Genomic DNA, 16635 nt, shown 5'->3' with positions numbered 1-16635 from the left:
TAGCCAACTGCTGCTACAGCAAACTCTTCAGTGTTTGAAATGATTGTCAACAGTGCCAGAGGGACAGCACTAGTGTGAAATTATCTAGTTATCCATAGATAAATTGTCAAGTAAAGACCTTGTCCTATCACTTTTGCTTGAGGGTAATCCTTAGGGGCAAGAATCTATTTCCCCAAATGACCAGATGATTAGCAATGAGCTAAATACTCTCTCTAGTATCAGATTTTATGTTACTGGTGTATGTTTCTGCTTTTATTTGCTTATTGGTTTATAAAGTCCTAATCACAGAAAGCTAATTCTGTGCGTTAAGGTATGATCACTCTTTATACCTTATCAAATGATAGATGATGGCAAACAACTGTCTTTGGCTAACTTTCATGGGACACATTTGAAATATTAGTGTAAAAATTACCATCATTACCATCTAGCCCACAGATTTCCTCAAACTCTCAAGCTGCTCTTGGCTTCACTGCTATTCCAGTAGAAGAGGGAAAATAGGCAGTGTTATCACAGGATATGTAAAAACCACAACCAGGAAAGGAGGCAATAGTGTCCTAGTTCTATCTGCTCTTTGAAGCAGGTTCAGTTTAGCAAATCTCTTTTTAAATCAGTCTATTTTCTGCTCTCTCTAACAAGAATGATAAATCTGGTCCAGTAAGCTCTTACAGTGCCTTTCAATGTGAACTTCAAATAGTTTACTATGGTTGATTGGTTCCAAGGATGGCTTCAATCATATCTCCCAAGTTGCAGGTCTTTTGCAATGAGATTTTGCCACTCCTCTCATAAGGAAGAAGAATCTTTCTCCTCCCCTTAAACCTGGACTGGCTGCTTTGTGATTTGCTTTTATCAATAGAATATGACAGAAGTGATGACCATTTGGATTCTGAAGCTAGGCTATTTAAAAATATGTTTTATAGCTCCAGATCTTATAGTCTGGGAATGTTCCTACTTGGAATGCTGCCTTGAGACTGCCATGCTGTGAGGAAGCCCAAGCTAACCTGTGCTAAGGCTGTGTAGAGGAAAGCCAAGGTCAAGCCCAGCCGTATCCTGCAGTGATCTACCAGCTGACTGCAGCCACCTGAGGGAGCCCAGCTGAAACCAGCAGAACCACCTCATCAACCCACAGAATCAAGAGAAATAACAAATCATGGTTTTAAGTCACTGAGTGTTGGGCTGGTTTGTTACACAAGAGATAATTGAAACGTATATCCTACCATAGTAATATCTAAGACAACAGGAAGAAAGCTAAAAAATTCATTTATAAAGCCGACAATTTTTTGTTGGTTGTTTGTCTAGGTTCATGACTTATGTATGGTACAAGATTTTCCTGTGTAACCAGGAGCACAGTCACAGTTCCCAGTTTTTTTGTTGCATTGACCTCCATTCTCACAAGGTCCACAGGAGAACTTACAAGTTGGTCCCCAGAGGCCATCAGAGCAGGCTTGTAAAATAAAACCAGAGAGAAAGAAAAGAGCTCAGGTTTGTGATATATCTAAACATGGTCCCAGATTTCTGCTATTGTCTAAGTGAGTTGGAAAAGTGTGTGTGACTGAGCTGAAAAAAAAAAAAAAAAGAAACATTCTAGTAGCCTCCAAGGATTTATAGCACTTTCAAACATATTCCCTAAAGAAATCAACATGATGGTCTATCTTGTCACTTTGGAAACAGATATAGAGGTTGGCTTTTGCTGAAAATGTGTTTTTTTTCAGACAGTAACAATGGAAGTAATTTTGATACATATCTTAGGAGGCAGTTGCACAGAACAAAACCTGAAAATGAGATGTAATTTGTAAAGGAAACTCAGGAGGTACAGTGCTAAGGAAGTTTCCCCCAAATGGTTGCCTGGATCCTGTTCACCAGATTTTGCTTATTTTGTAAGCCAGAGTTATGAGAGTGGAGGTTTGTGATTTGTATATTTCATAAGCGTGCACAATGCCTATGGTGGGAAAGAGGAATCATGTGCTGCTTTCCTGAATGCCCTATGACCAAGAGCAGAACAGGTGATGCTGTAGGGACAGCTGAGCACTCTGTTAGGTGTCAGCATACATCCTATCATTAAAATCACTGGAATCAGAAATGTTGTTGAAAGCATTCTCTTAATGCAGAGGAAACAGTGACACTTTCTTAAATATGTGATAATTGAGGATAGCTATATTAAACCAAGCTGGTCTCGAAGTACCTTCCTGTCCTGGATAGAGTCTATAAATAGCCGAATTATCTCATTTGCTTTTGTGATGTTCATACCATTCCTGGTTATTTGTTAATCACTTACTCTGTGCCAAGTATATTTCCATAAAAATTATCCCAAAATGTAAGCAATTTTACAAAAAAAGCTTCTGTTTTATATGAGAAAGCAAGGATCTGAGAGGTTAAGTGACTTACTCCAGGCCACATAGCTAATAAGCAGGAAAATCAAGATTTGAACCCAGATCTGCTGGCCCCTGAAACTGTGGCTTTCAGCCACTGTATGCCACTTACTTTCCAACATTGAGTGCTCAGCAACTTTTGAGACAATTAACCTGCTCTTATAGACCCACAGGAGTTCAAAAGTTGGAGTTAATACAACATAGGACTCCTGTAACAAAATTCTCCCCTTCTTTTGATGACACATCAGTGAAGAGGCTTTTTAAGATGCATTCAGGGGCTCTACAGGCCACAGAAACCTCCTCCACTCTTAGAGGTCCACCTGAAACTCGGGTCCAGAATACTCCAGGTACAAACGAATGAAAATAAAATATTGGTGGCCTTTATTTTTATTTATTTGATTGATTGATTGATTTGCCATTCCATCATTTAGTTGTAGAAAACAGCTCTTCTGCTCTTAGCAATCACTGCTGAAAGGCTAAATAAGGCCGAGTGCTGATTGTGGGGAGTACTGTTCATTTGTACCATTGAAACAATTTGCAGTCTTTAATTAACTATTCATCTGCAATCTAGACACAGGTCTGGAGTCAAGATTTTTAAAGATATGTCTGGCTCAAGGAGCACTTGGGCTATTTCACTCTTTTAAAAAAGAGAAAGAAAAACAACAACAGGTCTGATTTTCATCAGGCAAAACTCCTGGAGAGCTCTTTTCGCCTTGATTTCAGCTGCCAATCATGGCGATCCCATTCACTCACTGCAGTCTGATTCATAATTTCATTTTGTGGTTAGACAAAAATATCAGAATTGGACAAAGATATCTGATTGAAAAATAATATGTTTTCCAGAGATTGTGGTGACCTCTCTATTTTGCTGATTTACATATACTTTCAACTCATTTTCCTTCACAGTAGGAATCTCAGAAACATTTTCCAAAATAGTATATTCAACAGCTGCTTTAAGAAAATGTTATCAGAATAAATTAAATTTTCCCAGGTGCATAAATATGGTATTGTCTCCTCATGCAGTGCTTTCCAGGGCACGCCTTCTCCGGTGGAGGACTAAGTAAGGGAAGGTGATACATTTAAAAATCAGCTGAACCAGGAGAAGGCTTAGACATTGGCATGGGACCTACTCTTGAACCATTTATTAAACACATTCCTATGATGTCAGGCTTACATTTCCCCAAGTTCCTTTCCCCACAGCCTAAAGAGTCACACACCAACTACTTAAACAGCTCCTCTCTACACGAGCTCTAGATGGACAAGGCTGCTCATTTACTCCAGTTACGCAGTCCCAGGACAACCCTGGAAAAGTCATATTTCTCTTTTCATTCAGCAACAGAAAACCCCTATAGACCCCCTGACAGTGGCAATGCACGGAGCAACGTGTGATACATGAGGGTCAAAGAGAACTCTTAATCCCAGGACCTGCTTCAGTAAGAGAACCCAACAGAGTAATGGCCTCTTTTCAAACCCATTATCTCCAGCTGGTTTTAAACAAAATTGCACTTTGGATCACTGCAAAGGCAAAAAGTTCACTTGACATGAGTTATGGTAATTTTTATTTGTTATATGTTTAGTATTGTTATGCATTAAGGAGAGAAGAAATACTGTGATCATTTCCCCTGAATATAATAGTATCAAATGCTTACTGCAGAATTCACAAAACAGGAGAATTTGTATAAAGAAAAATTAAGCCATGCATATATATGAATTGATTTAAGAAAATACTTATTGAGTTTCTCTTGTAAGTCAGGTACTGCTTTAGGAGTTCAGGGATACTTTAGTGAACAAAATAGATAGATATCCTTCCCACATGGGGCTGAATTTCTGGCAGCAATAGACAGACAATAAATAATAGGTCTAATAAGTAATTAGAGTATATAGTGTTTTAGAAGGTAATATTCACCACAGAAAAAGATCAAAAGTGCAGGGAGACTTGCAGGTTGCAATTTGAAAGAGAGTGGTACCAATAATCTGAAGCAGAAGGTGACATGAAACCACTTGAAAGAGATTAAAGAATTGGCCATGTAGATAACTGGGAAAGAGCATCAAATGAGTCTAAAAACCAGAGACAACCATTACTAACATCTTAGAATCCCCTTTCCCAAATTTGATATACATCTATTCACATACCCATATATATTACTTATATTTGAAATCATACTGTAAATTTTTACATTTATAGATTTATAAAAAATTATTTATGTAATATATGGAAATTTTACAAAGGACAATGTTGATAGCCAGCTTTCAATTTCCCCAAATTTTCTCTATGGTTAGGAATCTTTGAAATGTATTTGTTTAAATGATCGATCTTTAGATACAAAGAAATCTATTCTTCAACTCTGGAAACTAACACCCTTAGTTGATTAGTTCATTTTAAAGCAGTGATTGGTTGGCTTTAATCTTCTTAGGATCAAATTCTCTACAATATGATTCTTCTTCCCTTGCTCAAGTTAGCCAGGTCATGGCTAACAGAAGATACTCAGAAGACAAGGTTAAATAACTTTATTGCCCTGGAGTTCAGTTTCCTCGCCTGCAAATAGGGGATTAATAAAGCTTACTCGTCTCCTATGAACACTGGTGGATTAACTAATTAATGATGAGATGGTGCTGAACAAAGACTGAGCATTGTTATTAGAGACGAAAGAAAATCTGTCATCAGATTGTACCTTTCTGGTATCTGTTGCCTTGGTAACCAGATTTGCAGGTGCAAGTACCATTTTTGGTGCTGCATTCCAGGGTGTTCTCCTCCACACACTGGCATTCTGAAGAGCAGCCAGCTCCGTATGCCCCCTTGGGACAGTCTGCAAGCAGATTGAGGCAAACCGGTTTCATGAAAACACACATTGTTTATTTTAAATTGTTAGTGCACAGGCATGTAGTTCTGCGGTGTCTGATTATGGGGAAAACAAGGAGATCCTCCTGACTGCCAAAAAAAATAGGGAAACAAATGTCTTTTCAAATCGGCAATTCATTTGCTTTTTGGCAACTGGATGTGAATGCTAAAGCCTGAACTACTTAAAAGGCTTTGGTGCTTCCGGGAGAGAAATTGCTTCTCAATGTGCTCCATTGGTGCCTATAGTTAATATTCTCCAAGGATTGCTAGAGCCTGCCAGGCCCTATATTCATCTTGGCGCAGCATGGAGATGATGGACGAGCATTTATGTGAAGGCCTTCCATTGTTTTCACTCCCTTTCATTATTCGGTAATCGGAAATAATTTTACATCATGCAGATAAGACAAAGCTTTCATCATGACAGCAGAATTATCTTGGCCACATCTTTGGCAAATGGTGCTTGCCTTTCCATCACTGTTTTCCTCATGCTATTGAGTTTTAGGGGTGATCTTTTGTCAGCACAGGAATTCTAATTTATAAATTAGAAATCTATCTCGGAATTGGGGGAAACATACCCATAGTTCTCCCCTTGAGCAGTTACTTAGCATAATTCAGTTACCTTTCCAAAATATAACTCTATTTTTTTTTCTTCTCTCGTTACAGATGTGCAAGGGACTTATCAAATGAAAGATCCTTCATGTGCTCTCCACATTCAAGGTAATTATATTGTACAACATACAGGCTTTGTTGCAGGAAGCTGCTTGGAAAGAACAAAACATGCAACTCCCCTTTCTGGTGGATGGAAAGGAACATTAACGGAAAGAATTCACAGTGGTGATTACAATGCCAGCATGGAGGGTGACCCTGGTCCCAGTTGCCAGAGACAATCAGAGTTACTACAAAAGCAGGAAAGAATCATTAACAGGGCACCTTTTCACTCTTAAAATTGCCCAGTTTGGAGGATAAGTTTTGTGATCACTCTATCACCTTTTCTGTGACTTCCAAATTGCAAATTCATTCTCAGACTCACTGAGCCTTAGCTAGGGTCTCCCCGAGCTACTGCCTGCCTTTATTCAGGCCTTGTCTTGCTCCTTTCAGAGCACTAACTTCCCTGGATTGCTTCCATGTCCCACCCTTCCCGGCTCAGCATGTAGAAGGCTGAGTTCAGGGACAACTTAAGCATGAAAATGCAATGCTTAAAAATGTGACAGTAGGTATCTCAAGAACACATAACTAGGGAAATATGTTTGGAAAAAAGGAAAAGTAGAAGTAAACTTTGTTGGTAATCTAATGCCTACTCAGGGTTGCAAACTCAAATTCCTCAGTAGTCAGGCGAGTAGCTTTAATAAATGAAGCTTATATAGAAGCAGTAAGTGGATCCTAGAGAACTGGAATGTGTATGTTCTCCCTAAAGATGGTCACATTCAAACTTATAACAACTACCACCAGCAGCGGTAGCCGCAACAACTTGTTTGCTAGATTTTCCCCTAGACCTCAATTCCTCACAACTTGTAAATGAATAAAATAATTTGCTATGCTTATTATTTAAACTTGAAACACTTCCAATTTCATGTTTCTTTAAAAATTAGCTCTTTAAATTTTTGACCTGATCAGTTATCATTTAAATGTTATTTGCCAAGACATCTGCTATTACTTTATAAAATATTCAAAAGATATTTCTGAAAATGAGCTTGTCTTTTACACTAGAAGAAAAATAACAGAAATGATGTTTTCGTTGTGTTTAGGTCAGTCTTCCTCCCATGGCATGTTCCAGGAGGTATCCACTGGTTCTGAAATACCATCAGCACTTCTGCTACTCACATTTGCTCATGCCTTTCCCTTCTTTTTCACTCATCAAGTGTAACCTTTCCTCAAGACCAGGTTTAGTTTTTATAATGCCCTCCCTGTCTCTCTTATTAGAGTATTCACAACGTAGTATCTGTCTTCAAGGTACATGTATTTTATAAAATTGGTAAGACCCATGGGCATTCATCTAAAAATATAAGACTCTAAAGGTTCTGTCACGAAAGGATGGGTCATGGTATGAGTGAAGTTCACTCAGGAAGGATGTTCAGAGGAACTGGCCCTTCGATGAAGAGGGAAGGGAATCTGGCACAAGTAGAGAAGCGAGACGGAGATCATTTCAGATTTGTTCACAGCCTAATGGTGGTAGGAAGGTGAGCTCCTAGAACTAGCCCAATGGAGAAATTCTAAAAGTTTTTGCTTATTCTGTTTTTTGTTGTTTGTTGTTGTTGTTTTTCACTTTTGCAACTTTTTCAAAATGTGATTGATGGTCAAAGTGCAAAAAGATGGGCCTGTTTTAGAAAATGTTAGTGAATGACTTTGCTTTGTATTGGAAACCAGAAATAAATGAAAATTGTTCTCAGCATTGACATTCTACTCCCATAAAGTGTCAAAAACATTTAAATGAATTATTAACAATCCTCTCAAACATTAAGATAAATGTTAGGGAGCAGATGTAGCGCAAGTGGTTCATCACCTGCTTCTCATATGTGAGATCCTGGGTTCAATCCCCGGTACCTTCTTTAAAAAAAAAATTAAGGAAAACATTGACTAAAAAACAAGGCATTTAGAATTTTTTTCATTCATCAGAGTCCAGAGTCAATAATTTAAGAGTCATCTAATGAAGACTAGGGCATAATCATCATATATGATATGATGATATAAAAGACTTTGTTTTTACACGCATCTTTTGTCTAATATATTGTCTGTACTTTTCTGAGCCTCCACGCTTCACAGAGAAAATGAATTTAGTGCTTGTGACTTACTGAGATGACAAAAGCGCCCATAGCGCCCTGGCTCGCACATGCACGCCCCATACACCCTGTGGCAATGGCCATTGTTGGCGCAGTTACATTTCCTTTTGCAGGTCTTCCCAAAGAATCCTTTTGGGCATCCTGGAGGGTGGAAGGACAAACAAAACACATATCTACCCACATGCAAAATTTGCTATAGCTATTGCTATATGAAATAAGGAGCTTGTGAAAGGTAAGACATTACTTCCAATCTGGTTGAAAGAGACTAGAAAGATTTTTAAATCTACAAACACGATTCTATATCCACTGCTTAAAATCCTTCAATATCTTGCCATTGCTATCAGGCTAATGACCCCAAACTTGAAAAGATGTATAAGCCCCTACACGGGCTGGCCTCATGTTGAACCAATATCTGCCCAACTGACTTTAGCTCCTGTCTTCTCTTTCCTCCAATGCATCACACTCTTCCATGTCAGACCTTGGCCCGGCATGGCACCCTGGGTCTGGAATGCTCTTCGCTCTCTCTTTGCATCTCACTTCTCATTCTGTGGGCGTCTGCTTAAGCATCATTTTTCCAGGAGTTTCTTCTGGCTCACACAGACTGCAATGTCCTCATGGTCTTACCTCCAAACAAACTTTAACATTTAGTTTTTAATACTTGCCAACGTTTGTAATCTATGTCTGATCTGAACAAGACTAATTCTATATGCAAGGACCAGGATTTTTTTTTTCTTTATCATTACCATATCATAATGCCTGGCACAATGTCTTGCAAACACTAATGTACATATTTTTTAATACATGAATAAACATGGATTACTGGGATAAGTAAATGAGACCTTCTTTTACCTCAGAGAGCTAAGTAAACTTGATTTCCAGAATTCTCCAAGTTCCATAATTTATAGGAATCTAATAAATTCTCTATGATTTCTGCCAATTCCGGGGATTTATGTCTTCCCTGACTCTGCTTTCAGCTATTGTGCCTGTACAAGCTGCTGCTTTTTTTGTGTGCTTTATCTACCCATGTGGGAAATTTGGCCTCTTCACTGGTTTTCATTAAAAATCCACACACAACACTCATGGATATTTTGTGAATTTTCATCTAACATTTTCTTCTGTCTTCCTCTCCTCACCCCTTCCTTTTCTTCTCTGATGTTCTCTTCCCCTGCTGGTTTGTCCAAAGAGATTTCATTTTGTTTTCCTTTTATTATGCAGAGCAAATAAATTCTCCCCAGTTCCTACATACAAACCTTAACACACAAACTCAACTTTTTGCTCAACAGAAGATAAGGGACTTTTCTGTGTCAGGATTCCTCACGCTTAGATCAAAGCTGTTTTAAGATTCACTTATTTTGTTCTGTTACACAGGTTACACATCAGTCAAAACAACTGTGCTGCTGTATATATAGGCATGGTCTTCTACTTCTTCAAAAAAGGCCACTTTTAAAAATACAGATGCAACTTTCACTTAGTTACTTTCCCGCTAGAAACTTCAAGAACTTCAAGAGCCGTCTCATGTGACAGGCAACAGACGCACATACCATCTTCACAGGTTTTTCCACGAACCCCTGGGGGGCACTGGCAGTGCCCAGTCACAGGATCACAGATGCCTCCATTCAGACAACTACAGATGCTGCCACATGCTTTCCCACCGGTCTCTGGGGAACAAGCTGTGAAGAAAATAAAGATGAACAAACAAAGTAACCTTTTTTTTATGATAGGGAGAAAAATATGTTTGTCTTTCTATTAGCATGGATACCAAGTAATTAAAAACTCAGTAACTTGCAGACCCGGAAGGAATGTCTGGCATGTTCCTAGTGTGGATGGCATAATCATTCCTGCAGGGATTACTGATATAGCTAGTTTAAAATGATGAATGAAGGAACTACTAACAAGGTTCAGTGCAAAATTTACCTTGTTACTTAAACTGTAACCCTCGCATTTTCAGAGCTACCCAGACAACTTTGCTGTATAACTCTCACAAGCCTTAATGAGGAACAAACGGCACCTTCTCTTTTGAAAAATGGGAAGAAACTGCAGAAAAAAATGTCATGTATTTTTAACCAGGAACAAATGTAGCTAAAATTATTTTGAAGATTCCAAGTTGTTTTGCATTGTCAAAGATTGATGAGATCATAAAACTGTTTCCTTTTGTTCATTGATAGGTTTTATTAGAAGTATTATTTTCTAATGAAAAGTAAATTGAGAAAAGTATCTGTGAGTTTAAGCTTAATTTGAATAAATACAGCTATTGGGATAACTTCCGTACTCATTTTAATTGAAATGTTATCATAATAGAATAGATATTATAAAACTTCATTTAAATCTACATATAAAACCTATCCATCCACTCACACCATTCCAGATGCTAATGTTCCTGATAAATCAGTTACTTATTCACCTTTTTCTCTTCTTTCAAACCACAGGCTATAAGAAAGGGAAAGGAAGAGGAAAAATGGAGAGAAGAGGGAGAGAAGAGAAGAGAATGATTAACATTTGCTAATTCAGCAATCGTTAATTATTAATTTGGTAGTAAGTCTCTGAATTCTTACAGTGATTATGGGGGAAGAATGTAATTTTTAAAAATTATATCTGTAAAGTGAAGTCAAGAAAATGTAAATGACTTGCACAATGTCTGGTTCATAACAAGCAATCAGCACAGGCAAACCATTTTTATTTGGCAATCCCCCAAAGAAGAATATGATATCACATAATACAGGAATTTGCCTAATACTTCATAAGCATCGAACAGAGCAAAGAGCCTGGGGAAGAAAAATTTAAAACAAATAAACATGCCCCAAACTACAGCTGAATGATTTGGAAGAAGTTGGAAATTCTTCCATGTCCTAGTCCATTCATTTGGCGTATGAAACTACTCCAATCTTTCCTTTCTCCTGATTTGAGTTCTCATAACAACAAGTGAGATACTCAAAATGAAAACCCTTTGAAGAAATGGGGTTCTGTATATGCATTAAAACTATATGATATGTGATGTTTTTATTGTGTCATTATAGTTACTTGAACAAATTCTTAAGAAGTCAAGTACATATTTTCATTAAAAATCAATAAAGGTATTGCTAGATTTACTTAGTGGGCAAACTAACTTTCCAGGTTATGCTGAATGTCTTTTTTATTTTTCCTGCTGCAATTTAAGAGCATTTATACTTAAAAATATGGGTGAGGAATGATTGGTCACTTCTATTTAATGTAGTTTAGAAGGGTTTTTAAGAAAATATTCCTACTTAACCATTTTTGTTAAAAAATTAGTGGACACTTTTCTTTCATTTTTCCTAAATGAATTGTTCTGTTTTATTTTTGTAAAAAGCTTAAAAAAGATAATGAGATAGAGAAGAAGTACAAGAAAACACAAGTTTCAGCTTTAAGCACAGGCTCCCCTTTAAAGAACGATGGTGATACCTAAAATACTCTCAAGGTGTTCCAAAGTCCAAGAAGGTGCAATCTTATCCTTATTTTATCGGCAAGTCCATTTCCAGTATTTCTACATTAATTATGTATTGACAATGTTTTTTTCCTGCTGTGTTTGAGAGTTATTTTAGCTTCACTTCTCTTGCTATTTTGGTAGGGATCAAGCATTTGGAAGAATTATGGAATGTTAGGTATCGGAAGAGTATGATATATTTATTAACAAATGTGACAGTGTAAGGTGAATGTTTACTTACTAAAGGTCAGGCAAACACATTTATTTGATCCCAATATTTTCTAGTTGAGTGTGTCAAGTTGCAGGTAAATATAACTAGGAGTCTCAATACTGAGTTTTATTCCCTTGTTCATTCCAGCACTGGTCACCTCCAACGTGTAGAATCTCACAGTAAATAAGCTCTGGCCCTGGCTGTCAATGAGCTCTCAGTCTAGTAAGAGATATAGAACAGGAACATAGCCTACTCTGTGTAGACTTTAAACCCACAGGAAACATAAATAATTGTGGTTGTGGGAACATCAACAAAGGGTGGAGTGGGGAATGGAATATCAGTGGAGAGAAATCAGCTTAACTAAAGGCACAGAAGCTGGAAACTACAAGGTATTAAGAAGTGGGTGGCTTAGTTTGCTGGAAATAATAGGATGGACAAAGAGTTATCATTAGGATAAAATGAGAAATGCATTCCTAAGGCTTGATTTTAGATAGTTGCCCGTCACTAGATAAGAAGCGTGCACTTCATGTGCTATGAAATGGGACATGCTTAGCTTTCTGAATAGCAGGGAAATGTTCAGAGATGCTTGAGGAAGGTCCTCAAAACCCTAACTAGCATTCTTGGTTAAACCACTTCACTATTTAATGACTCAAAAAGTTCTGCATCTATATTATAATAGACATATATTTGTGCTTTTCTTTTCCCATACGCAGGAGGTTCGAAAATTTACTTTTATCACCTCCCAAGGAAATCACAAAGACTAGCACAAACCCTATCATGAAACAACTTATAAATTAAATTTTAAAAAGAGAAAGAGGAAACAAAGTCAATATATTTTACACTCAGCAGTTTTAATTCTTGAAAGTGGACTTTCATTCAAAATATAAAGGAAAATATTCTGGAATGCATCATTTTTAAATCTGTGATATTTTCTCATGGGAAAATTATACGAAAATTTCAAAAAGGTTTATGACTATGCTAACATTTTTAAAAAAGAAAAAGTAAAGAGAAACCCAACACAAACCAAAACAAGCAGCAAAGGGTCATGAAATCCCATTTAACTGCACTTTGTAGCACAAATCCTTTCTTCTTCTTCTTCATTGGGAATAGCTTGCTGGGGTCCAGGGATTTTATTTAAATGGGAGGATTTTTATAGGCCTAGACTATTAGAGTCCTTTATTAACTTTTACATTTTGTATATAAACAAGAGATAGCACAAGTTTCCCAGGGAACACAAAATCTCCTCAGCACTTGCTAGCCATTCTTTAAGCACAACAAATAGAGTGGTTTCTCACCCAGATCATATCTAACCTTATCAAAACATTTTAGGGAGGACCTACTAAAGGAGAATCATTACGGTGTTCGGCATGCCTGTTCCACTTCTCCAGGGTGTCACTTACTTTCGTTACAAAGAATGCCCTCCCAGCCGGCTGGACAGGAGCACCCCCTCTTCCCTTCCTGGCATTTGCCACCATTCACGCAGTCCTCGCAGCTCAAACTGCAATCAGGGCCGAAGGTGCCATCTAAACAGACTGGGGTGGGATACCATGTTAGTTGGCTCATACTGGTTCTTCATAATTAAAACGGCAAATGAAACCCTCAACTTCCCATAGAAAACCAGGATGCTTGAACACATTTCCTAAAGAGTCTCAGAACAGGAAAAGAGTAAAGTGATAATTGTTGAATAGAGCTTTTAAAATTACTTGGAATATAAAAGAACTCATAGCATCTGAAGAATAGTTAGTTAGAACAATAAAAAGATGAAAATAAATTGCCCCTGATTACAACAAAAATGGATGTTCATGGCACTTTGGTGGTTTTCCTTCTTGGCTTTTTTATGCATAGGTTTTTTCCAAATAAACCTTTTAATTGAAAATTAATATATCTGCAGAGAAGTGCACAAATCTCCACTGTACACTTCAAAGTTTTTTTTTCACCATGAAACATTCCCATGTAAATACCACCCAGATCAAGATCTAGAACCTTACCAGCACCCCAAAAACCCAAAGATGACTTGATGCTTCTCAGTCATTCAGAAGCCTCACAAGTTAAATGCAATTCTGATTTCTATCACCACAGATTATTTTTTCCATACTTCTAACTTGTTGTGAATGGAATCATAAATTTGTACTCTTTGGTGTCCAGCTTCTTTCACTCAATATTATGTTTGTGAGACTCATCCACATTGAATCTATAGTAGTTTTTATTCTGTTTTTAATGACTGGGTAGTACTCCATTGTGTAAATATACCACAATGTATTTATCCATTCTGTACATGAGGGGAATTGCCTTTATTTGAATAAGGATTGAGAAACTGGGATTCAGTTGTTTTAAGGCTTGCTCTATTTCAAGTTTTGCTCCTGTTTCTAGGATGAAAGCTTCGTGTTTAACAAGGCCTCTCTGTTTAGAAGGAACTGAGCTCCAACTTCTATCTCCCCATCACCATGAAACTGTTAATAACTGGGTTTTGCTTTCTACTCTCTTAGTGGCTGTCTTACAGATTGTTTTGCTTCTCTGCCTGTGCAGCCCTTACAGTGGCAAATGGCTCAAGGAGAAAAGCAGCAGGGACTGTCCAGCTTCTGTCTTTGAATTTCCCTTCTGTCTAGATCTTGGCCTCTCAAGTCCTATTGCCTCGATAGCTCTGAACTATTTCTATTCTGATTTTGAGTGGCCAAAGTATCAGGAATTTTAAAAAGAAACATTTAAACATTGCTATTTTTATACAGAAGCATTTCTTGATATTATTATTATTATGATTGACCAGAGTATTCAAATATTTTCTGCCATTCTAAAACAATGGTTAAGCTTTATAATATCATTAAAGCATAATTACTAGAGGGAGAAGAAAAGAGCAGTTCTGTTTTACAAAGAAAAGCAAGAGAGGTTGAAGATTGGCTGCAAACTGTTACTTTTGAGAGAGGTTATGCTAATTTATTTTGATCAGAAGTGATTAGAAGCCTGAGTTCTGTTGCTTGGATATAGAAGAAAGACTCAATTTTGAAGACATTTTCTTGACCCACATAAGCATATTGGGCAACTGATTTTTATTTAAAATAGGTATTAACTAAATAGTGGGGTCTTAATAGTGATAAGAATGAAAAGGACAAATCTTTCTCCCCATTGTGCTAATTTAAAGATAACATATTTCTCAGCTCTGTTTTTCTGCACCCACCACTTCCACACATACCTCTGTAACATCCCTTCACAGTGTAAAGGGAAGAAAGATAAAAGATGATGAATGTCGTAGGAAGTGCAGAAGAAGCTGTTTTGGCACCTTTTTTCTTACTAACATGATGCTAGAATATTTGATGGCATTAAAAATCAGTAATGAAATTGCCCATTAAACAGTTTATCTGAATGATTTAGAAATAAAGAAAAGAGGTGAGGATACTGAGGTGAATGCTTTTACTCACCAACTTTGAGCAAAGCAGTAAGTTCTTCACGGCGATCTTTTTCCTCTTCTGCCTGACGTTCCTCACCTTCAAGGGTAGAAGGCAGAGAGGGAGCAATGGAACGCAGCAGCTGAGGTGGTCTCCTGAGCAGAAGGCCCGGAAACCTCACAACTTCTAGCTCCTCTTCCTCTTTCTTTAGCTCATCATCATCTAAAACTAAGACCACACAGGAAAAATGCCTGGATTTGACATGCTGCTTAACAGAAGGGAAAACAGAGCTAGGGTTGATGAACAAAATGGGAGAGCTTGACATAGACAGCAAAGGTAAGGGGTGACCAAAAGATAAAACTTTTTGAGAAGGCCAGTTCAAAAAGTCTATTGTCAATGAAGGTGAGAAGCAGCAAGCGTAAAGTTGAGTCTGCATCAGAGAGAACAAAATGCAAAGAAAGAAAAACTGTCTCAGTCTGTGAAGACTGAAAATTATCAACAACTCATGTCAAGGAATATGTATTCTCCACTGCTCCTGTAGAAACAAGGTGAGGGTGGAAGTAGTTTAAAAGAGATAAAATAAAATTCTTCATAGTGACTCACTGATGCAAGTTTTTCTGTCACTTCCAATTCTGTAGCCTTCTTCACAAGTACAGCTGTATGTTCCCATAGAATTAATACATAGCTGGTCACAGACTATACCAACATCCAGACACTCATTCACATCTAGGAAAATTTAAAACATAACTGCTTTTATCTGTTAAGCAGTAAAATAAACATTATGAACTGATGGGCATATGCATATTCCCTTTGTGACTCTCATTAACCATGTTATGACAATTTCAACGCACTACTACATAGAAAGCATAATCCCAAATGCTTTGTCAAGTATAAACCGGCCAATTATTTTTCTTTCACACATTTCCAAGTTTAACGTAGCTCATCTACACTGGCAAGATCTTTCTACACCTAGAGTTCAAGAGGTATTGATGAAGAGTTCACTACTTAAAATGATTTAAATAGTCTCAGGCTGGGCACCACTTTGCAGAGTGTTCATTCACTCTTGACATATTCAATATATATGATGAAGCACTTATTCCATGCATAATTATGTACAGGGTTTTGTGGAGAATTTTAGAGATGGAAGAATCCTAGGCATTGATCTTGGTATGTCCAAGTCTGAGTTCAGACTTTGGTCTATGTGTTAATGACACTGTAATTGTATATATGAAGCTGAGTGTCTAAGATTTGCTTCAGAGTGTGGGTACTTTTTCCATTTGGATGCATGTACCCAAGTGTGTACATTCACGCCGTACAATCTTCTCTTGGCTCATCCTACTTAAAAGCAGATGGTACATGAAATTCAAATTTTTGAGCTTGTTTTTTTTTCTGGCTCTGTTAATTAGATGGAATGCGGTAAATGTACTGTGTTTAGACGGAATACAATTTGTAGTTTTGTATTCTTTTATCTACACTGCAAGGCTGGAGAGTTTGGCTATCTATATGAAAAAACATACCTATCACCCTCAACAGAATCCAGAAATTTGTTTCTTTAAGCATAGAAAGCAATTTGCTCTGAGACATTAAAGATTTCTTTTATAATTTGACTATTGAACTAAATAT

The 16635-nt window shown here is 37.3% G+C and overlaps 2 protein-coding genes across 2 annotated transcripts in view; both read right to left on the bottom strand.

Annotated features, from left to right (window-relative positions):
• Window positions 1-4954: 4954 nt before the first annotated feature.
• Window positions 4955-13195, bottom strand: LOC139438836 (EGF-like and EMI domain-containing protein 1). Its single transcript, XM_071214466.1, has 4 exons — window positions 13033-13195; window positions 9524-9652; window positions 7995-8123; window positions 4955-5173 (listed from the first exon to the last, which is right to left on the bottom strand). The coding sequence occupies exons 1-4, from the start codon at window positions 13193-13195 to the stop codon at window positions 5028-5030; spliced, it is 567 nt and encodes a 188-aa protein (XP_071070567.1). The 3' UTR covers window positions 4955-5027.
• Window positions 13196-15037: 1842 nt separating this feature from the next.
• The window catches only part of LOC101413984 (EGF-like and EMI domain-containing protein 1), a 571143-nt gene continuing 569545 nt past the window's right edge, over window positions 15038-16635 (bottom strand). The window contains exons 10-11 of the mRNA XM_071214465.1: window positions 15616-15738; window positions 15038-15240 (exon numbers count right to left, since the gene is read on the bottom strand). Of these exons, the coding sequence (XP_071070566.1) occupies window positions 15038-15240; window positions 15616-15738 (326 nt within the window). The remainder of the gene's footprint in view (window positions 15241-15615; window positions 15739-16635) is intronic.

Source organism: Dasypus novemcinctus, chromosome 4, assembly GCF_030445035.2.
Source record: "Dasypus novemcinctus isolate mDasNov1 chromosome 4, mDasNov1.1.hap2, whole genome shotgun sequence".
NCBI lineage: Eukaryota > Metazoa > Chordata > Mammalia > Cingulata > Dasypodidae > Dasypus > Dasypus novemcinctus.
This window is presented reverse-complemented; position numbering and strand designations above follow the sequence as displayed.